The 26,128-nt window shown below is 41.0% G+C and overlaps 1 protein-coding gene across 1 annotated transcript in view; it reads right to left on the reverse strand.

The window, feature by feature from the left end:
• fbxl16 (F-box and leucine-rich repeat protein 16) overlaps positions 1–23,699 on the reverse strand; it is a 39,960-nt gene extending 16,261 nt beyond the window's left edge. Inside the window, exons 1-3 of the mRNA XM_088344816.1 lie at positions 23,201–23,699; positions 2,882–3,605; positions 276–518 (exon numbers count right to left, since the gene is read on the reverse strand). Of these exons, the coding sequence (XP_088200942.1) occupies positions 276–518; positions 2,882–3,598 (960 nt within the window). The 5' untranslated portion in view covers positions 3,599–3,605; positions 23,201–23,699. The remainder of the gene's footprint in view (positions 1–275; positions 519–2,881; positions 3,606–23,200) is intronic.
• Positions 23,700–26,128: the final 2,429 nt, after the last annotated feature.

Consider the following 26,128-nt stretch of genomic DNA (forward strand, 5'->3'; position numbering starts at 1 on the left):
AGTACTCACACCGTACACTTTAGGGTCGTTCAATTAAACATTATGATGAAGATAGGGGAGGGGGAGTACACACTGATGTGACATACTGTATCTGCATGAAACTACACATTCTGTGGTTAATTAAAAATAGAAATAGAATTGTATAATCCTTTTAAAGAATAGGCAATGGTAATTGATGTATTGCACGCAATTGTGTCACTCTAAGCCTTTTTTTGAAATTGGTTTGAACCAGTTAGGTTTTTAACATTTTTGCTTGTCTAGTTTTTCAGCCCTACCTGTTTGGCAGTGAAGTAGGCCATGGCCGTGTCAGTCACGTGGTAGGCCTGCAGGCTCAGTTCGGATAGGTTGGGCAAGAGCTGTGAGATGGCAGCGATGGCATCATCGGCCACATTAATGCAGTCGCTGACGCTGAGTGAGGTTAAGCGAGCGTTTAGACTGGACCACAGGCCGGCTTCCGTGAAGTCGTTGCAACCTGACAGTTCCAGATGCATCAAACCCTGCATCTGCTCTAACATGACCTGCAATACAAAGGCAACATATTGACAATAATACATATGATATGCATTGTCTGGAGTGACGCGTTACAAATGTAGTTCTCGTAGTGGAGATTCTAATAACTACAATAATCAATCTTAGCAATTAAAAGGATGCTCCCTCAAGTTTGTTTTACTTTCGAATCTACGTCTCACGGTCTATGGGCTGCAGTTGACTATTCTCTCCCCTCGTTGGCCACAACCTCAGAAATTATATTTAATTCATCCCTTGCTGTATCATCCACAGACGGTAATCCTTACTTTTAACCATAACATAATGGATTTCACTTCAAACGTACTTCCTCTTCACTCTCTATGAAATCTTACAACCCCCAACCCCCATTAAAACATCTCTCCCTTGATCTACATTATTAATGTAGGTTAGAGGTAAGTCTGGGCCTGAAAATTCCAGCCCCGCCCGACCCAGGTCCGCATGTATTAAAGCTAGACCCAGCCCGAGCCCAACAAATCAGCTTGATTTGAGAGACCAAGCCCGAATTTTCATATTTCATTTGTGAGGACTCGGTGGACAAGGGCTTCACCCTCGCTGACTTTTTATGAAAAACTGTCCACCCGTCATTGTTCTTTATTTTTGTTTGTGTAAAATCCGTGCGATAGATTCCCTCCCTGTCTCGTGTCACCGAGCACGCAGACGCGCCGAGCTCGCCAACGAGCACGCGGACGCAAGCTAGTGGGGATGGAATCCATTGTGCGGACCCTCTGCAAAGAAAAAGAAACAGAGAACAATGACAGGTGGGTAATTATTTTTTAAGTCAGAGAGAGAAAAGCCCAGCCTGGCCTGAACCCAAACGTAATGGTTGTCATTTTCGGGTCAGATGTCACCCATTTTGACTTCAAAACGGGAAATTTCACCCAAAGGGGAGAGATTTTTCATGCCTGCATTAACTTAATTGTAAATATTCTTAGTTGGTTTCACTCTGACCCCAACACAAGCAATTATTTTGATAGAGGTAAACATAACAGCATCCACAACAAGATGGGCCTTATATACTGTTGATCGTACAGTCAACAGTGGCGGCGTTCACCATGGCAACTATCCACTCGTCCTAGAATAGCAGCCTTGCCTAGCAGGTAGGAAAAGCTATGTGTGAAACACTCACGGGTTTCTGTTCATAGCAATGCAATACGATAACACAAGACAAGAACTATAATGAGAAGGAAGCACTTATCTCTTGACACTCCATCAATGATGAAACATACTATCTTAACTATTATTGTAATAACCACATGAATTCGCCTCCTTTGTGTACTTGCCTCAAATTGCCTTTTGGAGTTTTCTTGAATGCTTTTTGCTACAGGCACCACTTGTCAACCAAATTAAGTGTTTTTTTGTTGTTGATTTTTTGGGGTGTTTTGTTTTAGTGATACAACTTACCCAATTAATTTATTCACAGTCTTTGGTTTGCCTGTACAATATGATGACATCCTTTTGAGTATTGTTATTCACAAACATTACTTAATTACTGTGTGTGAATGCCCGATTGTGGCTTGATATCAATTAATATAGCTTTCTTTTTTCCTATGTAAACCTGTTAATGAGATTATTGCTATGGTTAATTCAATAATTAAACTTGATTTGCACGTGGCTTGTTTGCATTGAAATGTAATTACAGTCATTAACATTTGAAGCATATTTTAGAACGGTGTTTTTTGCTAAGAAAAAAATATGTTTTGGGGAAAAAAATACTGTAATGCACAGATCTTGAAGGAAGAAAAAGAAAAGTGGATTAAGTTATGGTCAGAAAAAGTCAGAAGAGTATATAAGATTATATAAAAATTCTAACGATAAAAATCTTTAGTACGGTGTCACAATCCTGCACTCTGGTTCCCTCTCAATCACTATTTACTTACCCTTTCTTCTCTCTCCAATATCTCTTTACCATACTTTATTTGGCCAGGTTCAATTTACCTCCTCACAGCTACAGTAGCTTGCCTTGATTTTCCCTCCTATCACGGCACTACCTCGTCACCATTTTAACCTTGTCTCTGTGCTAGTGTGTTGTCTTTCATGCAACTCCCCAAGAAGTCTCAGTTCTATGCACACTGTTATTCTAGTGTACTGAAACCTTGCCAACCCTTCTAAATCACAAGTACTACCTCACAAAATAATAGACTGTCGACCTCGTTGTTTGGATTTATGGAACTCTAACCCCTTGCCTGCATCTTGGACTCTGTTCGCTTGCTACCTTGACTTGCTGTGTAGCCTACCTGAATAACACCTGTTTGCTCTACTGTCTCTGCACTTTGCTTTCGCACCTCCCTGAATGGTTCCTTGACATACAGTGTAGCTTTAAAAAAAAAACAGCCAAGTAAAAAAGAACACCTACCTCTAATCCGGCATCCGTAATGGTTGATCTCTTGAGGCTCACAGAACCTACGCCTTTCTTGGAAAGTGGGTAGTTATCAATAAACTCACAAATGTCCAGATCTGACACTCCCACTAAGCAAAAAGACTTAAACCCACGCAGGGCAAAGGCCTGAAGACTAACAAACTCCTTGTCTCCGTTGGGCAAAAGGGTATAAAGCTCCTTGGCATGCAGAATGGGTGTGACACCCTCCCAGAACTTGGGCTGGTACAGCACCTTTCGCCACGTCTTGCACACCTGTGCCAGGACACACTTTTCAGCTGTGGTGAAGTACCAGAGCAGTCGGTTTAGCAGCTTCTCATCCAGGACAAGCTGGCGCTCCAGCAGAACTGGTTTAGGCAGAGTGAGCGGGGGTAATTGGCGAAGGGATGGCTTCAGGCCTACCAGTTGCTTCCCGGGTTCCAGGTCACAGCCCAAGATGGAGGCGGCTGAATGTGGCATAATTGTGTTGTCCAGGTGATGGTGATGGTGGTGGTGGAGGTAAGCAAGGGAGGATGGTGGAGGAGGCAGAATTGAGGGAACCGAGGAGGATTGGCACAGGCGGTTTTTGGCAGCAGGGGTGCCCTTGGTGATGCTGGCACTACCGAGACCGTTGGGTTGGCTTGGGGGAAGCTTCACCATGCCGTTGCGGGTCACGCAGGTAGACTTCAGCTCACTGGGGGTGGACATGTTCAACATTGGGAACCTGGGGTAAAAAAAACATCCATTGTTAAAGGAACCATAATTACTGGTAGTTAAATCAAAAAGCATATTCTTGCACTCCATCTAGCAATCTCGTGAAAACAGCGACAGCAACATTTGGGACCAGAGGTAAGATGTTCAGCTTGAGCCCGACCGATTTTTTTTCCCAGTTTTCGCAGCTAATGGGAACCACAAGCATATGGGAAAAGTGAAAATCCATGAAATAACGTTGCTACTTCATAAAATTTACTTTGAAATGGCGTTATTACCGACTGAGAGTATACACCTGTAACAAAATAATAATTCTGGAGCTACAAAGAACATAGAACAGCTAATTGCAGTTGAATGAATTGTTTTATTGTCATTACACAAAACAAAATTGGAGGGCTTTTCCTTTCAGGGTAAAAAAGCAATTTAAAGAGCGGCTGGCCATAATAAAAATAAAACCATCCAGAAGGTAGCGATTTCCCCTAAATTGCAGCACGAGGTCATCCATTTCATGAATAATGGATCTGGCGTTGGCAATATACAAGGTCCGCAGTGGTGGCTTAGCAGAGTTGTTATCCTACCCATAACACGAGTCCAATTTAATTGATTAATTTATTTTCAATGTAACGAGCCACTAAAAAGTATCAGTAGCTATGCTTCTCAGTTTGTTTACGGATGCAGCGTCCGCCCCCAATTTGATTGACAGCATGCACAAGCCACCATGTACACACGGACAGTCATACCAGCCTATAGCAGTCGCACACAGTCTCACCCACCCAACACAGAGCAAACTTACCTAATCTGTCTCTGCTGTCTAACAAAACACAATTCACGATACAATGATGTCAAAGACAATAAAGACTAAATGTATTCAATTCAAAATCCGCAAAGGACTGAAGAAGCAATAATCAAACCGCTAAGTAGCAAGGGATCTCTGTATTATGCGCAAGTCATGGTCTTTTGGTCTTTCTTTCTCACTTTATAAAGTGCTGCACTGGAATGTTAAGGACGTACTGCTGTTGTGGTATGTGGCCCAATTTTCAAAATTAGACAGGCTTGAAATGATCAATGATCGTAAATTGTCGGTTAATGTCACCTCTGCAGACACAGAAATATAAAAGATGCGAGAGTTTATGAATTCTTATTTAGTTTTGATTTCGTTACAAAAGACAGGCTTTAATTTGTCAGCATACCAGCTCAGTAGCCTAGATGGTAAGGCGCCCGCTTTGAGACTGGGAGGTCGGTGGTTCGCGCCCCGGCCGAGTCATTCCTAAGACTTAAAAAGTGGTCGGCGGCGCCCTCTGTTGGCTGCGGCTGCATCGGCTCGCTACAACGGGTCAGGTGCAATCGACATTTCGTTCTGTGTACATTGTTACACAGAATGACAATACAAGGAAATTATTATTATTATTATTATTATTATAACATCTCTTCCGTGAGCCGCGTTTGATTTCTGTGGTTGTGTGTTTTTCCAAGATGGCACGAAAATAACTTTTTTTTAGTAGTAGTCTTTATTTACCATTCTATATATTATCAGGGTATTCTTTAATCATTTTTGGCCGGATTAAGTAGGCATATAGGCTGCATGTGGCCCACGGGCCGTGGTTTGCCCATCCATCTTATATAATTTTCAAACAGACACAACAACCAAAGTTCAGTAGGTTATATTTCTCCTTCACTATTTTTTTTCTATACTTTTTGTATACACAAACAAGATTAAGTTTGACATAAAATTACCATTTTAGTATTCATCTCATTCATAATAGACTGACTACAAAATGTTTTTACAAATCAAATTTGCTGCATTTTCAGTATTATAAACATTTTCTGGCTCGTAACTGTAAAAAATAGACATGATGCAGTAATGAATTCTGCTGTTTGAATAAATAGGCTACAAATAACCTGTGGCTTTGAACACAAGTCTTCCCACACACCATCTATAAATCTCTTTTTTGTTCTTCCTGTTTTCCCTCCATAACAGCTTCATGTCCAACAATTGATGGTTTAATACACTTACATAAGCTACTGTTTGTGTATAAAATGAGGTTGATCTACCAAAGTTCCTCTTTCAACAATAATCTATCTATCTATCTATCTATCTATCTATCTATCTATCTATCTATCTATCTATCTATCTATCTATCTATCTATCTATCTATCTATCTATCTATCTATCTATCTATCTATCTATCTATCTATCTATCTATCTATCTATCTATCTATCTATCTATCTATCTATCTATCTATCTATCTATCTATCTATCTATCTATCTATCTATCTATCTATCTATCTATCTATCTATCTATCTATCTATCTATCTATCTATCTATCTATCTATCTATCTATCTATCTACCGACCATCATCCATTCTCTCCATATGTCCAAATCATCTCAGAATATTTTCATCAACCCTCTCAGCAAGCTCTCTCAACCAAAACCAGTTATTTTCCTTACTTCTTCATTCCTTAACCTATTTAGTCCTGTCACCACACGCATTCTAGACAAACATCTAATTTCAAAAACAATTACCTTATTTCGCTCATTTACTCCCAAACTCCTCGCCTCTGGACCACTCATCACTGTTGGTACCACCAAACCTTTATACAATCTTCGCCTTGCATCCATTCGTGGATCTCTACATTTGAACAATCCGTTCTGCACACCCATTGCCTTGCATCTTTCACCCACTCTCTTCTTCACATCCTCCTCCAAACCGCCACCTGCTGCCACACACGAACCCAAATAAGTAAACCATCTACTTCCTGCAACATTACACTTCTTAACAAACTGTCTAATCCACCTACCACACCACCTCTCCAACACCTCATTACCTTACTCTTGTCTGCATTCACCTTCAGCGTCCTTCTCTTACACACACTATCAAACTCAACTACCAAAGCACTCAGTCCTGCTGGAGAGTCAGCCACCAAAGAAGTGTAAAGAATCAAACAACAGCTGACTTACATGCAACCCATCTAGACTTCAAACTCAAAGCTAAATCAACTGAAAATATTTGCGAAGAATCAAACACATGTGAGACACAATCGTAAGGCGGAACCAAATTATATCAACATTTTATGTTATATCTACAACAGAAAAACTGAAAAGTAAGTGTTGCAAAAACATTGGCCTCCTGTTTCCCCAGCTCAGCCGACTGACTGCAGAACTTCCCAGATAACTTCTGAATGATCCAATGTCGACCAAAATGATGAACAATGACTAACAGTGTGTACCTGCGTGTCATTAAGTCTCAGTTTTAATGTACCTTCTCTGTGATGGACTCAGAAGTCTGTTAAAGATGACAGACCGTATCATGAAGACCAAAGAAAATATCAGGCAGATGAGAGATAAAGTTGTGGAAAAGGTCAAAGTGTCACGGGATGTCTGACAGACCCAAGTTCCGGACACAAGGTGCAAACTTTAATAAGTGCCATGTATTCAAGAAAAAATAAACACCACTAATGATAAGGAAGAGTGGAACCAGGACTGCTGCGTAGGTGACACTTGGGAAGAGTTCTGCCGGTCTTGATGTGCAAGATCTTAGAATGAGTTTAGAACAGAAGACAAATGTCTTGGGAGAGTAGCTAGTCGTCTTAAGCAGGAATCAAAACTATCAGCAAAGTGAGGTGGGAGCCTGGACTATATATAGCAGAGTTAGCTAATTGTCTGATTGAAACCACCTGGGGAGCACCAAGGCAGAGGAATTGTAAGGGGACCTAGAATATGGGATAATGCTGCCATCTCTCGGAGAAGGAGAAGGACTACAGAGGCCAAACCATGACACAAAGCAGGAATTTGATACAAGAAGATTTTTCAGATTTCATGTCTATTATAGAAAAGAGCTCAAGCTTTTTTTTTTTAATGTATTGGCCCTTCTTACTGTATCTCTCTGAATTGATTGCCAAAAGCCTCCGCTCAGAAAATGCTGGTCTTCTTGTGACTTCTTGACCCAAGAAGAAATCTGCAGACTGGAAAGCATTCGCCATTCTGGTGCTTTAAAATGCTCTTCCCTATGAGATAAGATCTGCAACCTCAGTGAAAGTGTTTAATTTTAGAGTTAAGAAACACTTATATTCTAAAGCTTATGATTGATGCTGACCTCATACTTTTATTTTGCTGTCATTTAAGGCTACTAGGATAATGGCAGAGTGAGGGAGAAGGATGAACCTGGATGAGCAGCTCATCATCTACATTGACCAGCTGGCTGAGATGAAAAGCTGCGTCGCTGTCTTAGACTTTATAACAATTTTACGTATTACTGGTTTATTGTTGATGTTGACTACAATTTGTGTAATTGTACTCAATTCAACATCTATTGCAGCCTGCTCATCATCTTGTGTGGCCAATTCTCAAGGTTTCTTATTTTCCTCATGCTGAGGTTTTTGAGTCATTTATTGCCCGCATGTAGGTTTCAGATCACAGAAGGTTGTGATTGTGACCTGTACAGTCCTTTGACAGGTTTTGTTATTAAGGGTGACACAAATAAATGTGACTTAACTTGACTAGCAATAAACCCAGGTGCTATTTTTAATTGTGTGTTATAAATACGGGTAAGTGCAATCATTCTGCTTTAACAGCACTTCGTGACTTCTATTATAAGTAAATAAACATATGTATGTTTCCTCAAATGTCCTCAGTTTGATAAATGGTAGTCAGCAAATAAAGCTATGGGAGTGGCGGTTTGCTTTGGTTACATCCAGTGGACATATTTAAAAATACAGGTTTTTGTTGGACGTGATACGGACTCATTTTTCTTTTGTGCTTCTTTCAGCTTTGTCTCACAGGCCGGATCAAATACGCTGGCAGGACTGATCCAGCCCACGGGCTGTAGTTTGCCGACCCCTGATGTAAATTATCTGTGTGCCATGGCCTTGTCTTGCCGGTTGTCCCTCATCTGAGTGTGTCAGTTGCAGGAAGGAGGCGAACAGGCTACAACTGATCAGTTATGTAACACCCTGACTTTACAGCTTCACACAAAGCACAGACACTCAACCTTATGTTGCCAAAATGACTCCCCGTACGTAAACTCAATCTAAGTCCCCATACGTTAAGATGACATGTTTTCACGCTAACGATTCACTAGCATGAGCCCATTTTAACCTTTGAAAAATATTTGCCGGCCCTTTAGCAGATGGAGTCTTGCTTCTGCCTTGCAGCATTACCAGATTCTTCTATTACGCAATACGATTCTTTTAGCTATACAGGCCTCAGACTCAGTCATGTTTCAGAGTAATGGCATGCTATCACTTATTTCACATTCTGAAATGACACATATACACGCACCCTTATAAATGCTATTGTGAAATCCACAGTTAAAGAAGAGTACTTTTGGTACAAAATTAAAAGGGCTACGAAAACAAGGCAGACAACAAGAATACACAGTGTGTCTGGAAAATGTATACATATTTTAGCACCTGATACAACTTTGGATGGTTTACTTGCTGTGACAGTCTGTTAAGACAAGCATTACAAAAGAATTTGAAAGAGTGGATTTTATTTTCAACAAGTTAGGGGACACCCTGAAATGGTTTCCAGCCAGTCGCAGGTCACACAGGGACAGACAGCCCACTCACTCATTTACACCTAGGGACAATTAACCTAACATACATATTTTTGGAATGTGGGAGGAAACCGGAGTGCCCGGAGGAAACGCACACAAGCACAGAAAAAACATGCAAACTCCGGACAGGAGGGCTAGTTGCTGTTTTTGATCCTATGACCTCAGAACTGTGCTATGGACGCCGTGCCGCCATTTAGTAAAAGACAAATGGGCAAATATTTACAAAGTATTGCTTGGAGACTGGGCCTGTATTGTAAATGCATTAGTATTGGAAGTGCATCAGAACAATAGTGAATATTTTATATATATTAAATATTTTCTATATTAAGTATGCATTGAAGTTATATACTATTTTATACACTGTTTTATCTTACTTAAAGTCAAAGATACTTGTCCTAAAAATGACTTCAGCGTTAGAGTACGAACTCTGGCAGAAGGGTGTCGTAAACCCCGCTTTGCGTTGGAATGTGCCTTTTCTTCCATTTTGTGCAGATAACAATGACTTATCACCTCACCTGGGGGGTTGGAGTGTGTGTCTGGCACCATTCTGTCTGTAGGGCCATGACCTATCACCCCTCCTCCCATTCTTCAAGAATGGGATTGGGAAATTTGCATCGGCGACAGCGCGGACCAATCGGCAGTGGCTTGGTCATGGGGCGTGAACATTTCATCGGCATGTGTTATAACATGGGAGAACCCTGGAGCCCCCGGGTCTTCTCCACACGATTGTAATTTGGCACGGCAGAAAGATACGATCTGTTCAACTCTTTGATTAGGCTAAATTAATTAATATATGGACTATGCTCGCCGCTCGGCTTAATAATTTCTCCGACTTCTGGACATGCTCCAACTGTAAGGGTTTAGACAAGACACGTGAAGTGTCTTCAGAGTCAGATTTCAGGCTAATAAATGTTAAAACCTTACAGCGTTAACGACGCCCAACTAAGTTCAAAAGAGCCCTTATGCTTTATTTTCCACCACACCTATCTGCTTTCACTTTTAGCAAAGCTGTTTTAGGGCGGAACACAATAGGTGAGAGGACTGAGGGGTGGAGGAAGTGCTTGAGAGTGACATCAAGCTCAACCCTGGAGATTTTTTGGGTCATTTTTGTTAAGTGTAGCATAAAGATGTCAAAAGTAAGAAGAGGCCTTCTTCAAGTACAGTCCAAATGCCAACCCATACACCGAGAAAGATGAAAAAATAAGTTTACTCAAGCGGATCTAAGAAATGCACATACTTGCACGCAATGAGGGCCCAATGGTGGCAGAGAGTAAAAAAGTTCCAAATTACTGACTGCTGCCTTAAGGAAGAGACATTTTCTTCATAATCACAAGCTCACTTCACATGAACGTCTTGAGTTTATCACTTTCCATTTTAGCCAGAAACAAGATTTACGAAACAAAAACTTGGGTCATTGTATGTAAATTGGATATAGAAGAAAAACATTTGGTTGATGTAAGGCAGCATTTTTTTATTAATGTATTATAGCATGACCATTTCAAGTACTTTCACGGCACATGTTTGTAACGACAGAAAATGTCAATCAAAACAAACATATGACTAATCGGAAACTCCAACAGTCAGTCTCAGGGAACACCTTTTTCATGGCCAAATTCAAGCACTTTTTAGTTTTTCAAAGCCAATTTTTCAATTTCTCCAGTTCCCTTCAAATAAGAAATCCTGTGTGAATCGTGTATTTTGCAGATACATCTGCGATTTACATATGTGATTTTTAATCTTGCGTGTGCATTTATCGAGACATAACATTTCTGGATATTACTCTAAGGAAATCACAGGATTTGAGCAATACGTGTGTAAATATTTTTGAGACAAATCTTTCCCTATAAGGGTGTTAGGTAAAATTGATGCTAATATGTTGCTAACAGGGGCAGCACGGGGGCGCAGTGGTTAGCACGTGTGCGGCACAGTTCTAAGGTCTTGGGAACCTCCTTTGTGGGTTCAAATCCAGCTACCGGACTTACTGTGCGGAGTTTGTATGTTCTCCCCGTGCTTGCGTGGGTTTCCTCCGGGCACTCCGGTTTCCTCCCACATTCCAAAGACATGCATTTCAGGTTGATTGGCCGGTCCAAATTGTCCCTAGGTGTGAATGAGCGAGCGAGTTGTCTGTCCCTGTGTGCCCTGCGATTGGCTGGCAACCAGTTCAGGGTGTCCCCTGCCCACTGCCCGATGATTGCTGGGATGGGCTCCAGCACCCCCGCGACCCTACAGAGGATAAGCGGTGCAGCTAATGAGATGAGAGATGAGATGTTGCTAACATTTTCAATTTCAGAAAGTTCTTCCTAATATAATTTCCTATTGGGAAACGCTACCTTCATATTTTTGCATTGCCCATAAGAAATGTCCATAATTGATACGTAATCCTAATACACGTTTCATAGTGCCCTGTTTAGCTGTAGGATGCACCTGTCCTTTTTGGTGCGACCTATAAGACGCTAAATGGGAAAATGGCGTAAAACTAATGCCAGGTGCTTTTAACCACGAGGGAAATAGAAATGCAATAGAAAAGCGAGGCCAACAAATAACAGTATGGGTATCATTTTTATAAAGACTTTTTTTCTTCTTCATTTATTGCAGGGGTCTCAAACTTAACAATTGGGGCCCCCAGGATGATAGTCTGAGGCCCCCGCCATAATATGAAAGTGTCACGAGGCGTGGTGGCGTGGAAGGTGACCGGACCAGAACGGAGGCAGGAGGCATGAAGGGAGAACTCAAATGCGTTGACGATCCATAAGTTTTATTTAATAAAATAAAAGTCGCCCAATACTCCGGGGCAAAACAAAACAATACAGAGTTCCTCCGGCACGAACTCAACAGGACATGGCATAACAGACTAAAACATGACAAGGCATAACAGACTAAAACAGGACAAGCATAACAGACCGGGATTGTGTATAAGAGTAATGAACCAGCAACCGCAGAGCCCACAATGCAGCCTTAAATAGCAGACCCACAATTAGTGGAACTGCTTCAGCTGTTGCCCAGAGGGCGGGGCAGACTGGTCACCAAGGCGACCGTGACAGAGCCCCCCTCTTAAGGGACAGCTCCCGAGGTCTCAAACAGAAAAAATTACAACCTCACGCCCCGGAATGTTGACGCTCGCGATTGGGGCAACCCCGCTCCCTCCTCCGAACACACAGGAACGGGGAGAGGCAGGCGCCATCTGCGTCGGGCGGATCGGAATCGGCGCTCGGCAGGGAGGGGGTCTGGTGGGCAAACTGGACAGGGGATAACAGACAGGCAGAACCGACGAGAACAGGACAGGCAAAATCAGAACAGGTAAACAGGACAGGCAAAATCAGAACAGGTAAACAGGACAGGCCTCTACAGAAGAGTCGCACTCAGGACAGGCCTCTACAGAAGAGTCGCACTCAGGACAGGCCGATGCAGAAGAGTCGCACCCAGGTCAGGCCGATGCAGAAGAGTCGTACTCAGGTCAGGCCGATGCAGAAGAGTCGCACTCAGGTCAGGCCGATGCAGAAGAGTCGCACTCAGGGGGTTCAGGTTCAGAAGAGTCAGACTCTGGGGGTTCAGGTTCAGAAGAGTCAGACTCTGGGGGTTCAGGTTCAGAAGAGTCAGACTCTGGGGGTTCAGGTTCAGAAGAGTCAGACTCTGGGGGTTCAGGTTCAGAAGAGTCAGACTCTGGGGGTTCGGGTTCAGAAGAGTCAGACTCTGGGGGTTCAGGTTCAGAAGAGTCAGACTCTGGGGGTTCGGGTTCAGAAGAGTCAGACTCAGGGGGTTCGGGTTCAGAAGAGTCAGACTCAGGGGGTTCGGGTTCAGAAGAGTCAGACTCAGGGGGTTCGGGTTCAGAAGAGTCAGACTCAGGGGGTTCGGGTTCAGAAGAGTCAGACTCAGGGGGTTCGGGTTCAGAAGAGTCAGACTCAGGGGGTTCGGGTTCAGAGTGGCGATTCAGACAGGACAGGCGGAATCAGAACAGGCAAGACATGAGAGGGTCAAAATCAAAACAGACAAGACATGAGAGAGTCAAAATCAGAACAGACAAGACATGAGAGAGTCAAAATCAGAACAGACAAGACATGACAGAGTCAAAATCAGAACAGACAAGACATGAGAGAGTCAAAATCAGAACAGACAAGACATGAGAGAGTCAAAATCAGAACCGGCAAAACAGGAGGAGCGGAGTCGGACTGGCAGGCAGCGGAGTCGGAGTCGGCCCGACGGGCAGCGGAGTCGGAGTCGACCCGACGGGCAGCAGAGTCGGAGTCGGGCTGGCACGCAGGGGAGACGGAATAGCAGGCAATCGGCACGGGAGTCGGGCAGGCAGGCATGAGAGTCGAACAGGCATGCGTCAATTCCTCCCGGGACCCCATTCGAGGCACAGCAATGGCCACGACGGGCGGGGCCGTGGTTCGAACGGGCAGGGAAGGCCAACTCAGTAGGCGCCTGCCAAACTGCGCTCTCCCCAAGTCGCGCTGGGATCGTTCGCTGAGTTCAATTGTTGGCTGGTTCATTCTGTCACGAGGCGTGGTGGCGTGGAAGGTGACCGGACCAGAACGGAGGCAGGAGGCATGAAGGGAGAACTCAAATGCGTTGACGATCCATAAGTTTTATTTAATAAAATAAAAGTCGCCCAATACTCCGGGGCAAAACAGAACAATACAGAGTTCCTCCGGCACGAACTCAACAGGACATGGCATAACAGACTAAAACATGACAAGGCATAACAGACTAAAACAGGACAAGCATAACAGACCGGGATTGTGTATAAGAGTAATGAACCAGCAACCGCAGAGCCCACAATGCAGCCTTAAATAGCAGACCCACAATTAGTGGAACTGCTTCAGCTGTTGCCCAGAGGGCGGGGCAGACTGGTCACCAAGGCGACCGTGACAGAAAGTTAAGGGACAGTTAGTATTATTTTTCGCTGTATTCAAGTGCTAAAAAGCACAATAAAAAAACTAAATACAGAGACTCAAAGTGACCAAAAGGCAAAAAGAAATGTAAAAAAGAAAAGAAAAAAGGCCCAAAAAGAGAAAAAAACCTTGTTAATACCTTTCTTTTTCTCTATTTTCCTTTTTTTTTTGCATTATTTTCCCATACTTTTCTTTTTATTTCTGTTTTCCTTGTTTGCCTCTTTTTCTTGTTTGTTCTTCCCTATATTGTATTCCTTTTTAAGAAAAAACTTTATCCTGCCTTTTTGTCTTTCTTTGATAAAGGCTGGGTATGAAAATTAGAAGAAAAAGGGTGCTTTTTGCTCACTTTAAGTCTCCGTAGTTTGTTGTCTTCCTTGGACTTTGGGTTAAAGCCACATCTAGTGGGCACACATAAAACACGGTCCCTTTAAGAACAGCAGTGTGTTTTTATCAGTCCTGCTTTTGTGAAAAACCCCATTTGACACAACTTTAATCGGATCCTAGCTTCAGCGGCCCCCAACTCAGTTAAGTTTGAGACCCATGATTTGTTGCATGGTCTATCAGATCAGACGGCTAAGAAACACGGCAACAATTTCAAGTATTTATGAGCACTTTGCCCATAATTCAAGAACTTTGCTAACTTTGAAAATGCAGCATTAAAATTTATGTATTTTCAAGGATTTTAGGCACCCGAACAAAGCCTGTGTACAGTGCAAAGGTGGGTAGAGAATCCAAAAATGTTACCCAAGTAAAAGTACTGTTACTTCAGAGTAATATTACACAAGGAGAAGTAAAAGTAGTCATCCAAATACTAGTAAAAATAAAAAAGTACTTGGTGAAAAATTTACTCAAGTACTGAGTAACTGTAGCAACGTCGTATTAATTGTTTTTTTTAAATAGCCAATGAGATCATCAAATCATCAAAGCCCATCCACTCAACAAAATAATACATTTAATTCAAAAGTAGATTAAAATAATCAATGTCAATTCTAGTGCTTTAATAAAGTCAAGTCAAGTAAAGTCATTTTTATTTGTATAGCCCTTAAACACTGCACAGACCACAGATTATTGCAAACCACAGACTAATTATCACACCACCCCCTGATCTAAAACCTACATGGGCAAGAAACTCAAAAACCTAAACATGAGGAAAATGAAGAAACCTTGAAAAGGGACCGCACATGTGGTAATCCCCCTTCCACGATGACCAGGCTGCAATGGATGTAGCAATAACAAATAATAAACAGATATTGTCAACATAAAATATAGGTTATTCATATGCTATAGAATAGAAGTGTGTTTTAAGCCTAGATTCAAACAGTTCCACTGAGGTTGCAGATCAAATCTCAAGGGGAAGAGCATTCCACAGCACCGGGGCCTGAACGGAGAATGCTCTTGAACCTGCGGTTCTCCTCTTATAATACAATAAAGATAGTATAAATCAAATGAATTAAGCACAAGTAGCACATTTGAAGCCACAATATGTCATGATTTGGCCATTGCTCTCACCTGCGCTCACCCGTTTAGCCCCAGCTGCCGCTCGTTTTCTGATTTGTTCCCCTCCTATTCAAACATGTCCTTGTCAGTCCATCACCGAACCTCCGCACATGCAAGGCAAGCACTTTTTGACTCTAGCTCCCGTCTGTCCCGTCCTGTCCTCTTTCCTGCTCGTCCGTCACTGGCTTCCTGATCGTCTCCGGTTACCTGACTTGTCTCATCCTCCAGCCACGCTCTAATCTTCCGTCCCGGCTGCCCGACTTGCTTCTCTCCTCCGACCACGTTCCGTTCTCCCGTCCCGGCTGCCCGACTTGCTTCTGATCTCCGACCATGCTTCGTTCCCGAGGGATTCCTGCTCCTCCTGCCCAGCGAACACCGGATCGTTGTTGTTTGTTTACCCGCGCCTGACTTCCTTGATGCCCCAATAAAGCCTTGTGTGAAACATTACGCGTTCGGGTCTACTGCCTGTTCTGGTTCTGACACAATACTTAACAGGCTCTGCAAGCAGATCAACAAGCTAGCCCATTAACTCGAACAAAGGAGACATTGCATATTGTTGCTGGTGTTTGGCACCCTTTTTAAGGAGAACATGCTTTTGGCAAAAGTAAAAGTATTGGTATTTAGATGTACAAAATGTCCTAAAACTTACTCAAGTAAAAGTAAAGGAGTAAATGTACTCCATTATTAACCACCTCTGGTACAGTGTTTTTAAAAAATTTGAATGAATTTATCCCTGTGATACTCAACCATTCTGGCATGTGATGTATTTTTGTGTTCTAGCTTTACTAATGAGTTCATTGGGCCTTTCGTGTGTGTAAAGTGATTATGTAAAACGTGTAAAAATATGTTATGCACTACCAAGCTAAAGAATATCTGTTAAACTCGAGTAGTTCTGCAAAGGCAATAAAGTTACTCACAATGGCTTTCTCAGCAGCCTGTGTAATAACCCAAAAAACCCTACAAACAGCTTTGATGCTATGCCGAAATTGTAAAATAGAGAACCATATTGATTCAAAAATGTGCAAAAAGACAGACCACCAACTTTTATTGTATTTAAAAATTTGAAATTATTCCATGATATTGAAATTTTTGTCATGACTACCGATGTGATGCACCTGTGCCCACTCCTTTGGCGCCAACTGCCTCGGACTCTGATTGGCTCCCTGTCACTATTTAAACCCACGCCTATCTGTCACCTGTTGTCAGTCCGTCTGCGAACCTGAGTGTACTCTAGGCAAGCTTTTTCGACCCTGACTCCCACCTGTTTTGCTCCCATCTGTTTCCCGGCTTCAACCCGTTTTTTGATACTGTCCTCTCCTGGCTTTCGACTTGTTTCTGATCCCGACCACGTTTTTTGCTCTCCTGTCCCGGCTACTGACTCGTTTTTCTGTTCCCGACACCGCCATCGCTCGCCACGGAAGTCCCACTTCCGCATTCAGAGCGACCTGCTTCCTGCGACCAGCGATCACCGTATCGTGGGTGAAACGCTTTCATTTCTTACAATGAAACTGAGAGAAACGTAACGCAAGTGGGTTCTGTCTCCGTTCTAGTCCTGACAATTTTGTATTTTTAGCATGTGTGTATTATTAGATACTCTATTGTTTTAGATCAGTATAACTTTACTATTACAGTAGAATTCAGTTAATAATCCCTTCAATCCAATATCCAAAAATTCACAATATTTTACTTCCTCAAGCCGCTAACACTGGTTAGTTGACAACAACACCCTGAGGATTGACCACCTCAAATCACTTCAGTTAATGAAAATCACAAGTACTAATCTTCTATAACCATTTATTTTCATATAGCATGTACTGTGAAAAAACACTATGGTTTTCTGACGATTCAAATGCACTAAAAAAAATTTTTTTTTTAATTGCTTGAGTGAATTCAGCTCTACTGTACGTTTATTTCCAAAAATGTGTTGACCTGCCTCACTGAGATAAAAGAATGGATGTCACTCAACTTCTTGCGCTTTAAGACCAAAATTTTAGTACTTGGTCCATCTAAATGCCATGACTTGTTCTCAAAAACTCCTTTGAACATTGACAAATGTAATCTCACCCAGAGTGGGTCAGTCAAAAAATTAGGTGTCATATTTGACCCCAATCTGTCCTTTCAAACAAACGTTAAGAATATTACTAGAACAGCTTTTTTCCATCTTCGTAACGTTGCTAAAATTCGCCCTATGCCGGCTTGTTACCTCCCGTCTTGATTACTGTAATGCACTATTCTCCGGCCTCCCGAAGTCCAAAATCAAGAGCCTTCAGCTGGTACAAAATGCTGGAGCGAGGCTTTTAACTAAGACAAGAAAGTTTGATCACATTACCCCGATTTTAGCTAACCTGCATTGGCTCCCTGTTAGCTTAAGATGTGATTTTAAGGTTCTGTTGGTAGTTTACAAAATCATGTATGGACTTGCTCCCTCATATCTTTCAGAATTAATTTCCCCCTATGTTCCGGTCTGGAGCCTTCGCTATGAAAACGCTGTTGTACTAGTGATCTTAAGAGCCAAGAAGAGAACCGCAGGTTCGAGACCATTCTCCATTTGGGCCCCGGTGCTGTGGAATACTCTTCCCCCTGGATTCGATCAGCAACCTCAGTGGAACTGTTTGAATCTAGGCTTAAAACACATGTTCTATAGCATATGAATAACCTATATTTTATGTTGACAATATCTGTGTATTGTTTGTTATTACAACATCCGTTGCAGCTTCGTCATCCTGGAAGAGGGATTACCTCATGAGGAGTCCCTTCTCAAGGTTTCTTCATTTTTCTCATGTAAAAGTTTTTCAGTTTTTCCTTGCCCTCATGTAGGTTTTAGATCAGGGGATGGTGTAATAATAGTCAGTGGTTTGCAATAATCTGTGGTCTGTGCAGCCCTTTGAGACTCCTTGTGATTAAGGACTACACAAATAAACATGACTTGACTTGACTTAACCATTAACTGCTGGGACAAAGGTGATACCCCTCTATTCTTTAAGATAGGAGGGCAGGGTGAACAAGCTAAAGAAGTCAAGTCATGTTTATTTGTACAGCGCTTTATCACAAGGAGTCTCAAAGGGCAGCACAGACCACAGATTATTGCAAACCACTGACTATTATTAAACCATCCCCTGATCTAAAACCTACACGAGGGCAAGGAAAAACTCAAAAACCAAAACATGAGGAAAATGAAGAAACCTTGAGAAGGAACTGCACATGAGGTAATCCCCCTTCCAGGATGATGACCAGGATGAGGAAAGAATGAGCACGGAATGGGGTGAGGAAAATGTGGCTATATTCCTAAATAAGCTTGCATCCATAAAGAAGAATTGTTGCAAGAAAAAACATAAAGACAACAATGGAATTACAGCGCGGAATGTTGCCACTATGAAAAAATACCCAACGAGTTTCCACCAAAATTCGAATACCTAAGCTTGTCTTCGACAATGAGGAACACCAGGACAAGGCATGAGTGGCTGGGGAAGTGCTAAGGGCCCAGCTAAAAGGAAAATATGGACTCAAATAATCTATTAAATAAATGTTTAAAAAATTAAAAAGGAAAGGATAAAACGGTATCAATTGAATGACAACCAGATGGACCAAAACACAGATAAGGAACTTATTAGACAATTATGCATTAAAATTTCACATTACATAAATGGATTAAGCTGTGCCGCCTGACCCTGAGGGTTGCAAACCTGTCAATAACTTTTTGGTGTTGCACGTCTTTGGTGTGGTGAGCGGTGCTAGGGATAAAATGGACTGAACCATTTCAAGGCAGTGGAGTATTTCGCAGGCTGCGTTGTTCACATTATGTTTTGTTTTACTTTTGACATTTTTTTTTATCTAGCATTTTTTTGGTTATGATATTTAAGCTTATCATTTATTAAGGACAAGAGTTTTTAAAACGCTGCAATTTTGGGGGGTGCTTGTCTTTTGGGCTTTTGACTTATTATCAGTTTGGAGGAATTCTTGCGAGGTTTTTTGTTAGTGTAGCCTCAAAATGCTAAGAGTAAGAAAAGGCCTGTTTTCAAATATAGTCCAAACTCGTTCTCGGCTCATTTTACAACTAGCTTTAAGTTTGCGACATAGAGATTTCAGTCTTTCTTTGAGTTGTTGATGAAGGTTCCTGTGATCCTAGAAATGTTGAACAGTTTCAGACAACCTGGTGTCTATTAGTTGGCCATTAGGCTTTGGTGGAGACCAATGACAGAGTCAACCGGTTGCGGAAGGAGTCATTTCCTTTAGAGGACTGTCTCACCAACATTAAGTCGTTATTCATTGGTTCCCTGAGGTTAAAAGCTGGTTCATCTGTGCTTCTAGGCATTTAATGAGTGAATTTTGCTTCAATTGCTGTAGGCAAGAATAATTTGGGATCATGTTGTGTCATCTTCATCACTTTTGCTTTAGTTGATGCCACTTTTATGAATATTCTTTTTTGTTGCGGGATGTTGCTGTGCTTTGCTCGTACGTTTGCCATTCTTTCGACAGATATTTTTAGGTAAAGGTTAGTGTAAAAGAGTTGATCCTAGACAATATGCTGTAATGTCGGAGTAGGGTCAGGGGAGCTCTAAAACGTGGAAGGACTTTGGGCCTCAAGAATAACAGTTCGAGACATATTACTTAAAGCTCCTTTTGTAACATAATTTGTGGCATGTTTCTTTAATGCAGTCAGTGTACATGAAAAACACATCAAGCCATACAACTTGATTAACTTGCCTTTCCTAAAAATAATGCATAATAACTATAATCCAACTTTTTGATTTCTTCCTACAACCTCTCCTTTACTTCACTGCTAAGACCTATGACCTTCTTGTAGCAGTGGGAACAACTGCTGAAAATGAAATAACACCCATTGATCTAACCTCTGGGGATACTGGACAAGAAGCAATACTTGCTTTTTTTTTAAATTGCTTCTAAGGCCAGAACACAGTAAACGAAAATCAAGTTTCAAGTACCTTATTTCAGATACGGAAATTGAATACAGCAGAGGTGGGCAACCTCTGCTGCGTTCAGGACACATAGCCTGCATGTTTTTGGTGGGTCCACTTCCCCAACTCAGTTGATTCAAATTATCAGCAAACTGTGTAAAAGCTTGATAAAAATCCTGGTATTACAATTTTTTTCGTTTTTGGAGCAGCAAAATCCTAAAACATGCAAGACATGCAGCCCCAAAAGAACCAGGTTTGCCCACCTCGGTATGCAGCATTCTGCATAACTTTGCACAACCATTTACAGTATACCCAGTGTTTGAAAGAGTGCATTAAGACAAAGCCACGGTAAACTGTTTTTTTTTAATTAAAATCCTGAAAGACTCATTACATCCCAGCAACTTCCTTTTTAAATTGTTAGCGCCAGGCCGAAAGTTCAGATCCCACAAGGCGCGAATAAACAGACTGAGGAAACAGACTGAGGGGCTTTATATTATTCCACTTAATATTTTTTTATATTGTATATTTTGCCAACTGAAGTGCAACCCAAATTGCATTGAAGCAACACAGTGATAAAAAAGGAGATTCTGATTCTGATATGATTATGTTCTGTAAGTAAATTCATATGACTCCTTTTAAAAATGGCATGTACATTGCATGGAAAATACTTAATAGCTGGTGTGGTGGACTAGGCAACAAGGAATCTTTGGTTCAACTGGACTTTCCGGGCAAGAGAAGTACATTATTAGGCAAGGGCTAAACACTGCATTGTTTATGTCAAGAAAATCTGATTAGACCTTATGACTGCAACGAGCCTTTAATGCAAAGTTACTTACTCTAGTTGACTAGTCAACCAGGGTTTAATGGGGGATTTAGGAGGATTTAGACTTGACAAGTGGATCTAATGCTGATAATGCCATTAAAGTGCATCCTCGACAGGTTGCTGCTTCATGTTTATTATTTGTTTTCCCCTCACATGTAAACATACATATGACTCAACAAACAAGCATAACATAGCTTGCTCGAGTACTCTTCAACATTGTTTCCTAGCAGTGACGATCAATCCCACAACCGTTATTTAGTATGATTAACACTTCACCAGTGAGCCACGACTATCAAAGTGATCCATTGTTATATAAAAACTTCCTGTTAAATGAACTGTGAAATCAATATTTACCATTGCTAAGGTGACACAAACAACTGTTTGATCGTTATTAGCACCGACATTCCGATCACACTTTGGATTGAATATTGTTATATTATATGAAATCCATTGCCTATGTCCCTAAAGATATTCTGATAATCTTCCTATATATATATATATATATATATATATATATATATATATATGTATGTATGATAGAATAGAATAGAAAATAGACTAGAACAGAATAGTCTTTATTGTCATAGATAGATATGTATGCAATAGGCCAAAGAATGGGTGTGTTGGTTTGGTCTCAAAAGAGTGGGAGAGGAGGATGCTCATGCATTATACCCATGCACAACTTGTTTGTACATAAATCAAACTGAAACTGTATTAAATGGATTTTATCTCGCTTACCTGTTCATAAGGCAGTGTTTTTTCATTTTTTACAAACACATGCTGCTTTTATTTCAATCTTTTTGAATTTTTTTTGTGCGAACCCTTAAAAATAAATAACATCAAGTCATGTTTATTTGTTTAGCCCGCAATAAAAAGAGGTTTCAATAGGCTGTACATACTAATATTACACCATACCCTGATCTGAAACCTACATGAGGGCAAGGAAAAACTCAAAAACCTCAGCATGGGGAAATGAAGAAACCTTGAGAAGGGGGCACACATTCGACAATTCCAGGATGACCAGGCTGCAAAGGATCATGCAAATGCATGCACGGACAAAATTGGATTTCTTTATTGAATTCCTTTAATTTGATCAAAGCAATGAAACATACTGTAGTTCATTAATATTTTAATGAAGTTAAACATGTAGCGGTATCCTACAACAGAGTAGTCACGTGTGGCATCATTCTCCACAGGATGCACTGCATCCAATTTATTGGTTTTCATAGTAGGCTATCATAGCTTACATACATACAACATGTGTTGCATTCATTATTACGCTTATAGAAGGCTTTTAAATGTTTGCGGCTCCAGACAAATATGTGTTTTGTTTTGTTTTTGGTCCAATATGGCTCTTTCAACATTCACATTTGCTGATGCTTAAGTTTCTAACTGATGAATAATTGTTTAAAGCGCTTTGGGAGGTCTTCATTGACTTGAAAAGCGCTATATAAATGCAGACCATTTACCATTTGAACAGTTACCAATGAATAAACAAAAACCTGTTGTTTAACACTTACTGTTGTGACAACAAAACCATCCATTGACCGCTCACCCAAAACACAGAAATAAGGCTGGATAAAACAACAACACAACGCATAGAAAAGCAAAGCAGTTACGTCACTCACAGACGTTGACGTCATTCCGTGAGTTAATAATCTGCTGCTCGATGCGGCTGATCAGGTTCGTCTTCCCGAGGTTGGATGCATATAAACGAAGCACCCTTGAAATCGAAGCACCCTGTGGCGAGCATCCCCCACCCACGCTTCCGTCCCGTTGCTTGCTCTCCTCCGCCTCGTGGGAGCGGAGGACCGCAGTGTGGAGCAAGGATGCTGCTGCTGCCATAACCAAACACTGCTTCACCCATCACGGCCACACGCACACACGCCACTCGCTCTACTCTGCATCCACGCAATATTTACCTTTCAGATGAACATTCGCTCGTCTTTTAATCCATGATCCGAACGCTTAACTCTCGATTTCGTTTCTCCTGGCGAAACAAATAAAAACCGGGAGGCCTTCCTGCCCGCTGTTTCCTCTATGAAGAGAGCAGCGATGCACCCACGGAGCCCATAGACACGACAGAGGAGCAGCCGGGTCCAAAAGTGAGATGCATTCACACGCAGGTGGAGAACAGCTTCTTTCTTCTTGTTTTTCCTTTTTTACCCGATTAAAGGTGAGGGGAATGGCGTCCTTGTTGTGCTTTCGATCGTCCCCCGACACAACAAGGCAGCACCCGCGTATTTTTTTCCTCCTAACACGCGCACGCACGCATGCACATGCACGCAAAGGCGCGCAGAGCTGCACAGCTCCGTGTCATTTAAAGAGATAGGATGGGGCAGCCTTGCCCACAGCCTCTCCCTCTCCCTTTTCTTATGTAACCCAAAGCAGCAGCTTCTGGTGATGCCTAGAAAATACAAGCAGACGCTCACTGACTGTGAAACACAGGTAAGCTTACTGCACGTTACTGGGGGGTAAAAGTTATTAGTTACAGTTACAAGCACGGGCGTTACCAGGGGGCAGGGGTGTGCACAAAGAAAATTGGATGAGAGCGGTATAATAAAAAAAAAAGAAAAAAGACAAACAAAAGAAGAAGAAAATAAAATGGAAAAGTAAAAGAGAGAAAAAAGAAGACAAGGAAAAGGAAACAGAATCACAAAAAGAAACAAGAAAAAGAGAAAATTAAAGTAGGAAAACAGCAAAAAAAGAGGAACAAGCAATAAAAAGATAGGAAAAAATAAACAGAAGAAAAAAACATAAGAGAAAAGGGAAACAGAACGAGTGAAAAAAACAATGAAAAGTGAAAAGCTCGATAAAAAAAGAATAAAAAAGGAGAGAAAGAAAAGATGGAGAAAAATAGCAGGAAAAAAAGAAATATAAAAATAAATTATAAAGCTATGAAAAATGATAAAAAGAAAACAAAATAAAAGGAAAATAGGAAAAAAGGGAAAAAATAAATAAATAAGAAGAAAAAAAGCTGAGGTTTTGGGGTCATTTTGTTCAGTATATTACTCATAATATTGTAATATTCTGCACAAAACAGATTAATACGTTTTTTAAAAATCTATTATGCAACTTAAGTATCATTTTTTTTCTCTGCCTTGATCTTTTAACTCATTCAAACTTTTTTTTATATTAAGCAACTAAAAAGGTGAAGTCCCAGCATGATGCAACAAAAATTCAATTAAATAAACTGTACACTTTTAAAAACACTAATCGTGAAACACATCCTCAAAAAAAACTTGAACTGTGCTGTGCAAAATAACTTGGGGGTAATAATAGCTGTGCCCAACCACTAAATCACACCTATCTGCTTTTGTTTTACTTTTATCATCGGTGTTCTGACCACAGAGTGCATCAAGCAGAAGGAAAGGATGCACAGGGAAACTAGGAAGAGAGTGCTCGTAGTTTTTTTTTGTTCCATCTCTCTTCTCTCTCTGTCCCTTTCTCGAGTCAGTGGTTAAAAATTATGGGGGACTCAATTCGTCTATAGGTGCTTTATGTATTTGTAAATATAGTTTTTTTTTTAAATTATAATCCTGCAAAATAATCATTATTTTAACTAAATGTACATGTAATTTGAATACATCTATTTTACTGTAACTCTAACTGAATACAATTACATTTTCTGTATATTATTTATGTAACACCATTACATGTATTCCATTACAGGGGTGGTGAATGATTTCATGCTCGTTCCCGGGTGTTCTGTTAGAGTAGCCTGAAAACTGTAAAAGTAAGAAAATGCCTGTTTTAAATACAATCCAAAAACTGAAAAAGCAGGAGTTTATTAGTATTTGAGGAATGAGTTGACTGAGGCTGCAATCTTGACTTTAAGCTACGAAAGGCATGGCACCCAAGGTTAGCAAAATTTCAAGTTGCTGACACCACCTTTAAAGACATGGGGGAAAAAAATATAACATTGGATAATAGAATATATAGGCAACGTTTACAAGGTAATGCTTGTAGACAGGCCTAAGATGAAAGTCCATCAGAAAATTGAGCAATATATATAGCAGCAACAAGATGCGAAAATAAAAGTAAAGAAAAGGAATATGAATATTGATTTGTCAATATTTTCCGTGCTTCTTGTGTGCTTATATTATAAACAATTGGATGTGCAAAATCAAATATATGTGAGATGTTTTAATGAATGGCTCCCTGTCAGTTTAAGATTCGATTTCAAAGTTTTGATGGTATTATACAAAATTTAGCATGGATTTTATGATTTAATGTCCCCCTATTGTTCAGCTCGGAGCTTTTGCCTCAGTCCATCGGAGGGCGCCTTATCGGTTTTTTACTATGACAGGTGTGTCCAATCATCGCACACCTGTCCCTAATTATCCTGAACCTTCATTTTGGACAGTATCCAGTGTCGGGTAGTTTTTTTTTTCCATCGTCAGAATCCCCATCACCATTTTTCAGTTTCATCCTGATTTGTGAGGTTTGTTTTTTTGTTTCTGGTTCTGGAAGTTTTAGTGTTTTTGACCGTTTGTCACTTTATTGATGATTATATTTTTAAACGCCATCTGTTTTTGAGCACCTTGCCTTTCCCTGCTTTCTGCGGTTGGGTCCACTGCAAAATCACTGATCAGTGCAAAGGGACTCCATTAGTTGACAGAGAAATAAAAATTGTGCTCACGTTATATATAGGTTGTATAGTTTTATTACCGTATATTTGTTTTATTATCATAGTAATGTATTGTACACTACTACTACACTTCCCTCCATTCAGGACATTGGCCAGAAGCACTGCCTATCCCATGCAAAAAACATTACCGGGGACCCCTCTCACCCCCATCATGGACTGTTCACTCTGCTAGCCTCTGGGAAGAGGTACTGCAGTGTGC

Source organism: Urocampus carinirostris, chromosome 1, assembly GCF_059441175.1.
Source record: "Urocampus carinirostris isolate Australia breed hairy pipefish chromosome 1, RoL_Ucar_1.0, whole genome shotgun sequence".
Lineage (NCBI taxonomy): Eukaryota > Metazoa > Chordata > Actinopteri > Syngnathiformes > Syngnathidae > Urocampus > Urocampus carinirostris.